The sequence below is a fragment of the Lutra lutra genome, chromosome 7 (assembly GCF_902655055.1).
Source record: "Lutra lutra chromosome 7, mLutLut1.2, whole genome shotgun sequence".
Taxonomy (NCBI): Eukaryota; Metazoa; Chordata; class Mammalia; order Carnivora; family Mustelidae; genus Lutra; species Lutra lutra.
The window spans coordinates 118013933-118028649 of NC_062284.1; the positions used below are offsets into that span (position 1 = coordinate 118013933).

A 14717-nucleotide genomic window follows, 5' to 3' on the forward strand; every position below is an offset into this window, starting at 1 on the left:
AACACTTACATGGTGTTTGTTATCTGCCAGAATGCTCATATTAATTTATTTAATCCCACACCTTATAATGTAGGAACTATTACTATCCCTAGTGAGGAAATTGAGACACTGTTATCTTTATTATTATTATTATTTTAGAGAGAAAAAGAGAGAGCACAGGTGGGGGTGGAGGGAGCAGAGAGAGAGGGAGAGAGAATCTCAGACTCCCTACAGAGCACAGAGCCCAATGCGGGCGTAATCTCACAGTCATGACCTTAGTGGAAACTGGGGGTCAGACGCCCAACTGACTGAGTCACCCAGGCTCTTATCTTAACTGTTCTACCCGGGGTAAACAGTTTTACCTAAGGTAAAGAGTTATCTTAACTTACCCAAGGTCATATAGTTAATAAATAATACATCTAGGGCTCAAACTCAGGCAGTCTAGCTCAGAGTCTGCGGATTAACCATTGCTCTGTACTACCCTCTTTTCCCCTCCTATGTGCTCAGATTTATTTACATTCATATATACATACACAGGTGCATGCATATATGAAGAGAAAACAGAGGTTCCATGAAATACTTGCAGTATATTTGGCTCTCTTTTTAGTTTTTTAAACTGCTGTTTGAACCCACTAAATTGATACCATCGTCCACTCATGGGTCACAGCCCACTGTTTGGAAAAAACCTGTTCAGAGAGGCTCGTGACAAGTGCTGAAATGATCGAATGGTTCTTATATTATGACCATTAAATCATATCATGAGAATAGCGTCTTTGACAAAAGAGGTGGCGGTATTATTGAAAACAATAATTGTATTTTTGGTCTCTTTAGAAAGTGATACACATAAGGTTAAAGTACTTTACTGATAGAACCGAGCTGCTGCTATGGTCCAAGTGAGGTGCTTCCTGTTGCTCGGTCTACACAGGGAGATTTTGGACAATTACTGTGATGGACAAAAATGTTTCTTTTACTCTTTCTTTTTTTCTTTCTTTCTTTCTTCCAGAGTGGGGAGGGGCAGAGGGGGAGAGAGAGGGAATCTCAAACAGGCTCCACAGACAGCACATGAGCCCAAGGTGGGGCTCGATCTCACGACCCTGAGTTCATGACCTGAGCCGAAACCAAGATTTGGATGTTCAGTGAGTCACCAAGGAGCCCCAATAATGTTTCTTTTTGATTCTAAGGTCTGATTAATCCGATGTTTCAGGTGAATCTTTAGAAGTACCAGATTATGGTTAGTCGGTATTACTGTTGCACTATGAGTGTGTGTTTTTGTGGATGACTGTGCTGCAGTAAAACACTGCGGGGAAGCTGCTTCCCTGGGGTTGGTAGTGGCGGGTGCACAGGGGCTTCATACCTACCCCTGTAGCATTAACTGTGTACCCTCGGCTCGCCTGTTGACTCGGGTACCATTTTCCAAGAGCAGTCATGAAACTCAGAATTCCATGACTGTCTTTTTTGTTTGGCTTCATTTCTGACGTTGCCATCTTGGGATGAATGAAGTTCCACAGGGGAAGAAGGAGGGAAGGCAGGTGGCCTGTCAGTCCCCAAGACATAGCACACATGGAATGACAGAAATGTTTCCCCAAGTTAAATTATATATGAGAAAGGGATGGGGCTAGGCATTGTAATTCGTTCTTCTGTGTTGTAGCAGATTACAAAACAGTGGCCATATATGGATATCATTGTGTTAGGACATTTTCCTGCTCTAGAACGGTGGCATCTAAGTTTCCTGAGTTAACTTTCACCAGGGAATGTTGCCAGGAATCATGTTTAATCCCCAAATTAAAAGGGATTACTTCATGAAAGCTCATTGTTCCTTCCTCAGAGGAACAGACTTGGCTGGGTATAGCTTTGCACCGCAGATCCGCATTACAGGTTTCTTTTGTTAAGGACTCAGCTTCAACTTTCCATCAAAATTATCACCTGAGAGGAAGGTATTTGGCTGTATACTAGAGAGCTCTTTGTTTGGTCCAACCCGTTCACTAGCTTGTTTGTCCATTTTTCTTTTTCACGCGCTCAGCATTGAGTTTCCCTGATGGGGCAGCTTCAGTTACTTGCATTAAATGCAAAGTGAGTAAAATTAGACAGTGTAGGGTTTAGTGGAATTTACAGTCAGTGGAAGTCAGACAAGGAAGCAATCATACGAATAAATGAAAAGTTGTGTTTCTGATCATTCCTGTGACAAAGAATGCGTGGTGTCATGAGAACATAGAATTAGAGGAATTGTGCTAGTCTAGGAAGTCAAAAAATGTTGGCTGTCTGAAGGAGTCAGCTAAATGAGGTGGTGAGAAGGTGGAGAGAGGTAGGAAGTCAGATCCTTTCATTATATTAAGGCTTCTCCCTATCTTAAGGACAGTTGGAAATCAACTGAGCTGAGCCAGAAGGGCTATATTTCTCTCAGTAGTTTAGATGGCAGGGCAAAAGTGTTTACCAGGTTGAGGATAGAAGTAAGCTGGGAGGCGTAGTTAGTGTGCCTGATGGCCAGGTCCCCCTTGGACAAGATGCCAGTAATCTGGAAGGAGGAAAGAGGGATGGGGTCCAGCAGTGATGAACATGATCCTCTCTCATCTGACATGATTGGTACTTGTGGTTAATCAACAAAGGTTGGTTAAGGTGGAAAATCACTTTGAAAGGGTATATATAAATACTCTGAACATATTATTTTCACTTAAAAAGGATATATACGTATTCACTTACCAGTCTTTGTTGTAGGCACAGAACCTTTGAGAAGTTCTTAAACAATAGTTTATTTTCTATAAACTACCCTTGTAGTGCATCACCTAAAATTAAGATTCAGATTCTTTAAAGTGGAGTGAGAACCAGACGCATTTGAAGTACTCTGAGTACAAAATCTTTCTAGATTTCCACAATTTTCCCCCAAGCCTTTTATAGTGTTCCGCCCACACCTAGCTTTTCAGCAGCTCCTTTTTTTTAAGTGTCTTGCTTTTATGTAGTTCTTCCGAAGTATTCAACCTCATTTTTCTCTTTTCTTTCACATTTGCATTTTAGTGGTTTATGTAATATATAGTTAAATTACATAATAACAGTAACATCTACAACAGGAATCAATGGATAAGGCCACGAGTATCCGTGAATGGTAGGAAGCAGACGGCTGAGCTGCACAGAGACAGAAGTGCACGGGGGAACCAGCCAGCTCCAGGCTTTCAGTGTGCAGCAGTGTGTTGGACAGAGGGAAGGGGAGGTCTCATGTCTAAGGGGAAGTCACTAAGAATTTCTATCATATATATATTTTTAAAGGCTGCAGTTCAAGTACAGTAGCTTCTGCTACAAGTTTGGTATGAACCCAAAGTGTGACGTGGCTGATAAGCAGTGTGTAAAATGTACACAGTTTTAAATAGCATTAAGAACAGTTTGAGTGGGGCGCCTGGGTGGCTCAGTGGGTTAAAGCCTCTGCCTTCGGCTCAGGTCGTGATCCCAGGGTCCTGGGATCGAGCCCTACATTGGACTCTCTGCTCAGTGGGGAGCCTGCTTCCTCCTCTTTCTCTGCCTGCCTCTCTGCCTACTTGTGATCTCTGTCTGTCAAATAAATAAGTAAAATCTTTAAAAAAAAAAAAAAAAGAACAGTTTGAGTGACAGGAAACGGTGATCTCACAGTGGCTGAGCCATTTGGACCCCAGTGAGAGCAGCATGTCCTAGGTGAGCACTGTAATGAAGTAAATAAACCAGAGGCCTGCTAGAAAAATGGTCCTTAACCTCTTCCTCCAGAATAGTGTTTATACACGTACGTAAATGTTACATGAATTTGATCTTAGGGCTTTCTGAAGTGATTGCTGTTATAGTCTGTAAAAATATTTTTTACCAAATTGTGAGCTCATTATCATTTTAATACAAAGATGAAATGCTACTTCTTAAAACTTTTTAATGAATTCACATTTTACAAATAAAGTGAAAAGATCAGTTTAATTATGCTCAAAATAAATTTCAAAATGTAGTTGAAATTGTGAGATGGCTTTTGAGATGGCAGCATGAATGTCATCTTGTTTTAAAACTGTCAGTCAGTTTTAACTTTTCTTTATTACAACAACAATTGCTGAAAACCTGATTCATAATGGTAATTGTGGCAAGAGGAATAGGATTCCTATATTGGAAAAGCAAACCGAACCTACTCCACGGAGCTAGACGTTTCCCCACGATTCTTGGTTTTAGTTCCTTTCACATTACTTGCTTTATCCTCAATCCATTGAGGTCATCCCCAACAAGGTTTGCCAACATTGTGTGCTGTCTGTGTTGACCAAGATAGAATTCTAAATCCACATTTCAGTTTGAACAGAAGTAACTTTCCTAAGATAGCTGTAGTCTTCCTCTGAGCCAGCTTTGGAGAAGTTTACCTACGTGTCTTGATCCAGTTCTCCCCTCCCAAAAATGGCTGCATGGCTAGACAAGAACGCAGGTCTTCAGCAGAACCCAAAATGATGTCTCTAGGGCCTAGAATTGAAGGATTTATTTCATTCCTATGATCACAGGTATTTATCAAGCTAAGTCAGGAATTAAGCCTTCTTGTCATGGATTCTTAGAATTGACTTTCCCTCAGTCTTAAAGTAAGGAGAACTTCTACTTCTCCATCAAGCCCTATAAGACTGGTCTTCTGGAAAACCATGAACTCCATGCCCTCTTTTGCTCATATTTCTTAGTAGAGTATCCTGAAAAGGCCCTAGTGCTGATGAATTCAATAAGATTCACAGCAGTACCCGGGACTTCTGTGAGGATTGCTGATAAAGCATTTGAAGTCCTTGCGTGTGGACGTGGACGTTAAAGTCATGCAAAAGCAGGAGGCTCGGTCTCTTAAGTAGAAAAGCCAGATGTGTTGCCAAACATCCATTTAGGGGCTCCATCTGAGCAGGAAGTACTGTTGTTTATTTTTTATGGCCAAAAGAGTTTTCACCATTGGTAGCCTCTCCAGTTTGCAAAAGATGCTTTCAAAATTGGAATTTTTTAACGATGTCAGCACACACATAACGAACGAAAGCCAGGAGTTGGCTGTACTAGAAGGCAGGCGGTCATTCATCTGGTTACAAACAGAAAGGATATAATATTGCTGTCAAATTCCAGTTCCTGTGCCCCTCTTAAAATACTGGAAAACACGTGGGTGGTTCTGGAGTGGATGGTGCTATTCAAAAGGACTGCTTTACTCTCTCCCTCTATACTAATCTGCAAACCAGCCTACCCAGGGAGGTGTCTCCTATAGTGACTGTGTTTTCTTCCCCCCTGCAGTGTGATAAGCAGCCTTATGGGGGCTTCAAAAACAAGGCCATTTGGACGCAACTGTGTTTTAGGTAGGCAGCCTACTCATAAGATCCTGTTTGTCTGAAATATTTGTTATTTGGAATGTTATAAGGCACTTCTCGAATTTTGTTGACAAAAGCATCTTTGGCACTTACTATGTGATAAAAGTACTTACTGTAGCTTTAGTTTATCATGGCAATTATAAATAAAAGCAGAAGATTTGTAAGCTTTATCACACTTTTTCGCCTGAAATTTTTTGATAGATGAGAAAGTAATTGTATTGGCAGGCTATATGTAGACTTTAGTTTATATTATTGGCAAGCTTCTGGATATCATCACATGGCAAAGAAATGACTATTATTTGACAGATAGTATATAATGTAGCAATAGGATGGTTTTATGTTATTTGACATATCCATTATCCTATGTTATCTTATATTTATGTGGAGAGCATAATAGGACATATTTTTAAAGTAACAGGAAAGAAATCAAAGAAAAAATGTTTATAACTTACAGAACACATCAGTGGAACCTCCTAGTGGTGAGAAGTCTCAAAATCATTTACTTTAAGATTAGTTTAAGGAATAATGACATTTTGCATAGGTGAGATGGCATGATGGTGATTTTAAATATTTAAAAAATTATAGAAGAAGGGTAATATTCTTTCCTGTAAGTCCAAAGCATGTAGAAGGACCAACAGATAAATATTATAAAAGGCTTGTTTCCACTCAATATAGGGAACATTTTCTGACATTTCTATCTCCTCTCTCCATCAACAAAATTGGTCATTTTGCAAGATTTTCTCCTCTTAGAAGTTAATAGCGCTGTGTCCATTCTGCCACTAAAACACCTAACCTCTGTTGTCACTTCTGTTTAATGTCTGACTCCTTCTTTAGTTGCATGTGAGGTCATTCACTGAAGGGAGGTGGATGGAACATAGTTCAGAATGTGGGCGTGGGGCTGATTGGGCAAGTATGTTCTTCTCTGCTTCAGTTTCTCCATCTGTGCAATAGAGGTAGTCCTCCTCACCTCCTTACAGGCATGCTATAAGAAAGGAGTGAGTTAATGTACTTCTGAAGCACCTGACAAGTACTTAGATGTCAGGTGCCAACATCCTGCATTGGTCAACACTTACGCTGAAAGACTAGTTACATATAAGCCGAACAGCCATCTTCCATCAATGACAAGATTTTCTTTGTTGGAGAAGATATATAGGTAACATAATTTCTAAGGAGCATTCTGGAGATGGGAATCTCAGAAAACAGGAATTCAGGGCAGATGCCATGTGTATGTAGGGAACACAAAAGCCCCATACTTGTAGAGGACTTCACTTTCTACTGAGTTTATATAATGGCTGACTGTGGAAGATACAGCACATTTTATTAGAATATTTTCTAGCTTCATTTCAGTGCTTCTGAATAGATAAGCTTTTTTTCATTTTTATACTTCAGTTTAATTTGTCAGGTTCTGAAAGTTGTCATTTTCTTTTTTTGGTTCATTTTCACCTCATTAAAATCTCAGTCTATAATTATTTTATTTACAATGAGATAAGACACAAACCTTTTGTGAACAACTTTCTCTATATTCCAGAATGTGTTCAGTATGTTTATGATAGTGATTTCACTGAAACCCAGAGCATCGGACTTCTAGTATTTGTGAAGAATCATTTTTTAAAATTCATTTTCAGGGGCGCCTGAGTGGCTCAGTGGGTTAAGCCGCTGCCTTCGGCTCGGGTCATGATCTCAGGGTCCTGGGATCGAGTCCCACATCGGGCTCTCTGCTCAGCAAAGAAGCCTGCTTCCCTCTCTCTCTCTCTCTGCCTTCCTCTCCATCTACTTGTGATCTCTCTTTGTCAAATAAATAAATTAAAAAAAAAATCTTAAAAAAAAAAATTCATTTTCAGTAGAAACTGTGGTTCCCTGAGCTTGAATCAATTCTGCCACTTCTTGCTCAAGTCTTTGGGCCTCTTCCTTACATTCCTTGAACCCATTTCCTCACCTGTGAAATAGAATTACTCCAAGTACCACCATCATTGGCCGTTCTGAGGATTAAGTGAACCAATATGTGGAATATGTTTAGCACAGAGCCTGGCATAGACAAGTTCTTTAGGAAATGTTGGCTTTCCTCCTCCTCAGGAGTATCGCACCCTTTCTCTGATCCTTACGTCTGTGTATATCATCTGTTGGTGCTCATTTACTTCCCGAAGGACTAACCTGAATAACACAGAGCTTCCTTAAAGCTCTGTCCCACTAGTGAGTGGATCCGAACAGAACTGTGTGCTAGCCACTGTGAAGGTGTGGGCAGAGTGCAGGGAAGCACTGGTCTGGGTCGGAACTTGGACTGGCTCCAGAATGGTCTGACTAAAGTGTTGAACTTCAGAAGTGGGACTAGGCTTACCCATCCCAGAAGGTGTTTAGGGAAGAGAATTTATACGCTGTAGAGATGAATTGGGGACCTACCCCTGCCCTCTCACAGTGGTGGTCCTGCCCTTCTGCCTCCCTCCTCCTTGTTCCCCTTCCAGCCCTCTCCCCTTTTCTCTAGTAAGTAGATGCAGATTCTGGCTCTGCCTGAGATGGACCCTGAGCCTTCCATTTCCCCCAGTTGGGGGAGTGGCACCGCACACAGGGTTTGCCCAGCTGAGCGCTTAGGGAAAACTTGGGGAGGCTGACCCATCGAGCCATGACTTACTGCCCAGAGATGTAAAGGGGCTTCTGTCAGCATTGCTGACATTTTAGGGCATTTTAATATTTTTTTTAAGTCTGAAGATCTCTTTTGTTTAAAAGTGTCAGCTTATGTTCCTTTAGATTTTTCTGTAAGTATAGAGGGATACTTGATGTGTTTGATTTAAATGTATGAGATTCTTATTAAGAACTGTTTTCATTTGTTTACATCAACAGCAACACCTGGAGATTTTATCGGATGTCTAAAGTGTCCTAGTTGTTCCAGAATTGGGTTGTGGTTAATTGACCATAATAACGGCTAGTTTCCTACAGCTAAAAAATATTGAAAGAATACCAGTAAAATATAACTTTGTCAGCAGTGGCTAGATATGTAACTACCAAGCTTTGGACCCAGAAATATACTTGGCATACAACTGAAGAAATGTATACAAGAACTATTTTTTAAAGATTTGATTTATTTATTTGAGAGAGAGAGAGAGAGAAAGAGAACACAAGAGAGAGAGGAAGTGCCCAAGCAGAGTGGGGGATGCAGAGCGAGAAGCAGACTCCTCGCTGAGCAGGGAGCCCGATATGGAGCCCCATCCCAGGACCCTGGGATCATGACCTGAGCTGAGAAGGCAGCCGCTTAACCGACTCAGCCACTGACTCAGCTACCCAGGCGCCCCTGTGAAAGAACTATTTGAAAGAGAGGTCAAGATACTTTTTCATTCAAAGAATGTTTGTTACGCATTGTAACTTTCAACTTCCAAGAAATTATCATTGTGTGTGGTATTTTAGTTGTTTTTATTTTTTCTTCTCATTTTCAGCTTATGGAAAAGTATTTCTGGTTCGTAAAATCAGCGGTCACGATGCTGGCAAGCTGTACGCCATGAAAGTCTTGAAGAAAGCCACAATAGTGCAAAAGGCCAAAACCACAGAGCACACAAGGACCGAGCGGCAAGTCCTGGAGCACATCAGGCAGTCACCGTTCTTGGTGACCTTGCACTACGCTTTCCAGACAGAAACCAAACTTCATCTCATTTTAGGTAAGTGTTCATCGTCGGTAGACTTCTAACGAGAACGCTTTCTCTTGGGTCTTGAGTTGCAATGAACGGAAAGGGCAGCATACTGTGGACTTAGAAGAAATGTTTTGACCTTCAATTCTTCTCTTTGTGGTGGAAATTCCTGGCACATCCTGAATTGCTCTGGATTTGGGACCTTCCAACCTGAAGGAATTTATATTCTTCTATTCCACATTCCTTTCTTAATCTCAAGAAATACTTGGGTCATTGGGTGTGTCTGCTTCCCTGGGCCCTGGGCTTCGCTTACATGTGAGGAGCTGAATGGGGAAGCGGGCCACGGTTTCTGCTTCCGGAGTTCTCAGGAACGTCCAGGTTTAGGCGGACAAAGGGATATTTATGGAAATCAGTAAGTGGGAAAAATAAAAAAGAAAGTCTTCTATTCTTGGAGATCCTTTGCTTTTCTGGTGATAAACATGCACATAAAAGCGATGCCCACCAACCAGTCAACCGATCACTCCCATTTCTACTCACAGGCCCTTCCTGAATCCTTTCCTTTCCAAATAGCATTGGACCATCATATATGAACTTCGAAAATGTCCTCTGCTACATGTTGCCAGATTTCTTTGCAGAAGAGTTGCACCATTTTCTGTTCCTACTGTAGTAGATGGTGGTACTGCTGATATCTTACTGTGTCATCATTTGTTACAATTTTCATCTCATTCTTGTGATAATTTACATTTACATGTTATGATCTCCTAGTTATGGAACTGTTCTGAGAATTAGATGAGCTAGAATTTCACATAGTTCTCTGTAAGCATTAGCTATTTCATGAGTGCCTATGGTATGCCAGCACCATGCTATAGGTATTACCCATGGTGATCACTAACCCTCACAACAGTGCTGCTAGAGTCCCCCCATTAGTGATGCTGAACATTCAAGAAGCTGTATTTCCTGAAGTTACATATCTTGAGTAAACTTGAGATTGAAGGTTGGGACGTAGGTCTGACTCATTTCAAAGTCTGCCCAACAGTGCTGCCTATATTCTTTGATAACTGATCATGCAAACAGGTTCTTAAATATACTGGGCAATTTTGTTGAATGCACTTTGGAAATTATACTTTTGTAAATGATGCCTAAATTTACATTCACTTTTTGAGTCATGAGGTTACACTGCAGGCTCAGTTTGCAATGCTAGGCTAGGCATCAGCTAAGAATCCTAAATCTCTTATGTAGAGAGACCAGATCCTCCCCTGCTCTGTCACAGTCCCCATTAATGTCATCGTCTGTCTGATGTTCCTACACGTCAGTATCATTTGGCTCTTCTTTCTGCCTCCTATGCGTGTCTGCTTAGCTATGTTATTTACCCGTTCTTAAATATGTATTCCTGGATCTTTTTACCTGGTTGCCAGGGGACAGAGCATTTTAATACAATGGTTTCAACTATTAGAGCAGCAGAACTCTTAGCCCAAGGGAAAACACAAACGTTCAAATGGAAAACAAACAGAAATAAATACCACTACCTAAATCTAAGCTCAAGGGCACCAAGCCCTACCAGTTTATTTCTATCCCTGCCTTATAAGAATTTCCAGGGAGGCTTTAGGAACTCCATGAAGATTGGTTGAGAAATAATTACCTTGTTTAAGCTTCTCCCTTTACAGTGAACCAGCTCATAAAAGTTAAATCGTGTGCCTAAGATCGTGTAAGTGGTGCAACCCAGAAGTAGCCAGAAGTAGCCAGAACCCAGCCTCCTAGACCACACCATCACACGGCAGCTCTTCTCTGCCCTCTCCTCTCTCTTCTTCCGTTTCTCGTCATAACTGTACTCCGTCTTTTCTGTTTCTTTTTACTGCTTATTGTAAATAGTGTAGTTTTTGTAAATCATGCTTTTAATTTAAAAGTAGAGGAGTGGAATATTTTGTATTTGATTAAAAAATTATAGTCTTTAAAAGTGTTGCTTTTTAGCTGTTGGCTCTCCATTAATTTTGCTGTCGGTGGCCCATAAATAAACAAATGCAGAACAAAACAGGAAAGCCCGTTTCTCACGCCAGTTCACGAGTAGAATGTGGACTAGAATAGCACCTCGGCTCCCTCATGGGTGAGGCCATGCATTTGGAAAGCATGCCCTCTACTTCCCTGCTCTATGGATATATTTAGCATAATTTCTTTTTGTGCGTGTTTATAGTTGTTATTCGACTTTAAAGACAAAACTTTTCAGAATCTTAGAACAATACTCTATTATAAACTGTCTTTATGGTTCAGTTTGTGGTGCTTAGAATGTGCAGTAGGTCGAGTTTCCAAATATAGCAAAAGACCACACACTGGGGAGCTGAAACAACAAACATTTACTTCCTCACAGTTCTGGGGGCTGGAAGTCCCCGATCCAGGTGAGGGTGGGGTCCGGCCGTAAGGAAGTACTTGCCCCAGGCCTCTGTCCCTCCCTGGCTGGCACCTGGCCTCCCTCTTGCTGCCTCTTCACATGGCCCTCCCCTGGTGGGGCTTTCTGTGTTCAGTCATCCTCTTAAGAGGGATCCCAGTCAGACTGGATTAGGGCCCACCCCTGCTGGCCTCGTTTTGTAAAAGTATCGTAATTACCTTTAAAGACCCAGTCTTCCAATACAGTCACATTCTGAGGTACTGGGGTTAGGGCTTCAATATATTAATTTGGGGGTGGATGGGGACCCAGATCAGCCCATAACTATCTCTAAAGTTTATTGATTAACTGACTTTATCCAGTTTTGTGTCCTCTTAGAGGTTAATAGCAAGAATTTTCATCCAGAGCTCTTCAGGGACCCAGCTGACCTTTTTGTTTGAAGAATAAGTCAACATTATAGGTCTTTTTTTTTTTTTTTTAAAGATTTTATTTATTTGGCAGAGAAAGATACAGTGAGAGAGGGAACACAGGCAGGGGGAGCGGGAGCGGGAGGGGGAGAAGCAGGCTTCCCAGGACTCCGGGATCATGATCATGATCATGAGCTAAAGGCAGACCCTTAACAACTGAGCCACCCAGGTGCCCCAACATTATAGATCTTTTTAAAACACATAATCTATTTTAAAAACTATTTATTCCTACAAAAGCACATATGTGCATATAGAAAATACGGAAAAGCAAAAATAAGAAAAACATTTTCACTACCCAGAGTTTACATCCTTATATAGCACTTGGTTATTACTTAGTGTATATCCTTCTAGAACTTTTCATGTGTGTGTCTGCGTGCTTGTATGTTTTATCAGATGAGGTTGTCTTGTACCTACAGTTTGTAACCAGTGGGGTTTTTTGGTTGTTTTTTTTTTTTCAGTTAATGATGTCTGCCTTTCCTGGTTAATAAACTTAAATTTCATTTACTGAGCAGTGGCACCAGCTATTTATTGTTCATAGTAAACCACTCTACAATTTAGTTGCTTAAACAGTGACTTATTTTCTCATAATTTTGTGAGTTGGCTCAGGGGATCTCTGCTGGTTTGGCCCCGGGCTGGCTCACACGGTGTGTGGCTAGCTGGAGAGTTGGCTGGGCTTAAAGCACCAAGACGATTTTGCTCTCATGTCTGAAAGTTGGTGCTAGCTGTTGTCGGGGGCACCTCTCATCCTCGTGCAGTCATCTGCTTCTTCACAGCACAGCAGCATCCGGGCAGCTCATGAGAGGCAGCCAAGAGGCTAAAGGGAGAGGCTGAAAGGCCTCCCCAGACTAGGCTCTGGAACTCACACAGCCCCACCTCTAACACACCACCAGCCCAGATTCAACGGTATAGAAATAGAGTTCGCTACTGTTTGTTTTTTTAATTAAGGTATAATAGACATACAGCAGTTTATTAGTCTTAGGTACATAATGTAATGATTTGGTATTTCTATATACTGCAAAATGATTAGGTAAATCTAATGAATGTCCCTCATCACACCTAGTTACAGAATTTTGTTGTTGTGATGAGAACTTTGAGGATTTAACCTCTTAGCTATTTTCAGATGTGCAATACAGTGTTACTAACTATGGCCACCATGCTGTACATTACATCTCCATGACTGACTTATTTTTTTTCTGACTTATAACTGAAAGTTTGTACCTTTTGACTCCCTTCACCCATGTTGCCTACCTCCCCCGACCTCTGTTTCTGGCAACCACCTAACTGTTCTTATTAGCTTGGTTTTGTTTGTTTGTTTGTTCCTTTTTAGAGATTCCACATGTAAGTAAGATTGTGTGATATTCATCGTTGTCTAATTTATTTCACTTAGTGTAATGCCCTCAGAGTCCATCCATGTTGTCATGAATGACACGATTTCATTCTTTTTTATGACTGAATAATACTCCATTGTGTATACACGTACCACACTTTCTTTTTCCATTCGTCATTGGTGGCCACTTAGGCTGTTTCTGTACCTTGGCTATTGTCAATAATGCTGCAGTGAATATGGGGGTACATGGATTGAGTTCACATTTCTGTTTTCTTCAGGTAAATACGCAGTAGTAGAGTTGCCGGATGATATGGTTCTTCTATTTTTTATTTTTCTTAAAGATTTTATTTTTAGGAAGCTCTACACCCAACATGAGCCCAAACTCATAATCCCAAGATTGAGAGCTGCGTGCTGAATGAGCCTGCCACGCACCCTCTGTTTTCAGTTGTTTGAGGACCCTCCATACCGTCTTCCACAGTGGCTGTACCACTTTGCATTCCCACCAAGAGCGCACGACAGTTTGCTTTTCTCCAAATCCTCACCAAAGACTTCACTTCCTTGTGAGGGAACTACAAGTAGTTTGTGGCCATCTACTACACAGGTCCATCCATGTTCACTTGTCACTAATCGTCACTTAGTATCCCTTGCAGCTGATTTGTCCAAACCATGACCCAGTCCAGGAACCTGAACTTGGTTATTATGTCCTTGACATTTCTTAATCTGGAGCATTCTCTTTTTTATAGTGGTCTGAGAATATGTCTTGTAGTATCTGTTAGTTCATCCCTCTGTCTGCTGGATTCCGGTAGTTGGGAAGTTAGAGCTCATCTTGATCGATTGACATTAAATGTTTTAGCTGGAATAAATCATAGGTGATATTGCATGTTTCGTATTGTATCACATCGGGAGAAACCGATTATCAAGTTGTTAGTAATGCTGAGAATCAATTACAGAGGTGACCATCTGCTCCCTTTAGAACAAGGCTATGTTTTTCCCTTAGAAGTGAAAATAACTTGTGTTATGTTTTGACGTCTTATGATTTTAACAATTAATACTCAATAATTACTTGCTTAAACCAACTATTTAATTATGAGTTACAAAATGGTGATTTTCTAAATCTATCATTTCTTCTATATTTATGGGCTGGCATTCTTTTGTCAAGTACGGCTTTTTTTAATCAGTCCTTGGTTACCCTGAGATACAGTTTCTAATGGAAAGGCAAGAGTCATTCCCTTTACCTGTCAGTATTCAAAGGAAGAAGTTAAAAAGCTAACTCAAATGGGACTGCATTTCAGGGTCCCTGATACCAACTCCCATTAGTCCTAACCAGAGGTAGCTTGCTCTGTTTACTGTTCTGACTGTTCTTTTCCTCACTTAGCGGTGTATCCTAGAGTGCACGCTGCAGAAGTTCATAAAGACCCTCTTGTTCTTTTTCATCGCTTCGTAGTATGCCATTCTGTTCTGCAGTGTGTCTGACCAGTTCTCTGTTAGAGACGGGAGAGCTGTTCCTAATCTTTTATTTTGTTGCTCCAGGTACAACTTGCACATGTCATTTCCCACTTGCATAGGAAAAAAACAGTACTTGATTCCTGGAAGGATCTGTATTTTGCACATATGCTTCCCTAGGAGGTGAACCATTTTACACTCCTG

General features: G+C 41.0%; 1 protein-coding gene across 6 annotated transcripts in view; it reads left to right on the forward strand.

Annotated features, from left to right (window-relative positions):
• Positions 1 to 14717, forward strand: part of RPS6KA5 (ribosomal protein S6 kinase A5) — a 175797-nt gene that overhangs the window by 62141 nt on the left and 98939 nt on the right. For all 6 annotated transcript variants that reach the window (XM_047736460.1, XM_047736458.1, XM_047736461.1 and 3 more), the window contains one exon: positions 8711 to 8929. In XM_047736460.1, coding sequence (XP_047592416.1) covers positions 8711 to 8929 — 219 coding nt within the window. The remainder of the gene's footprint in view (positions 1 to 8710; positions 8930 to 14717) is intronic.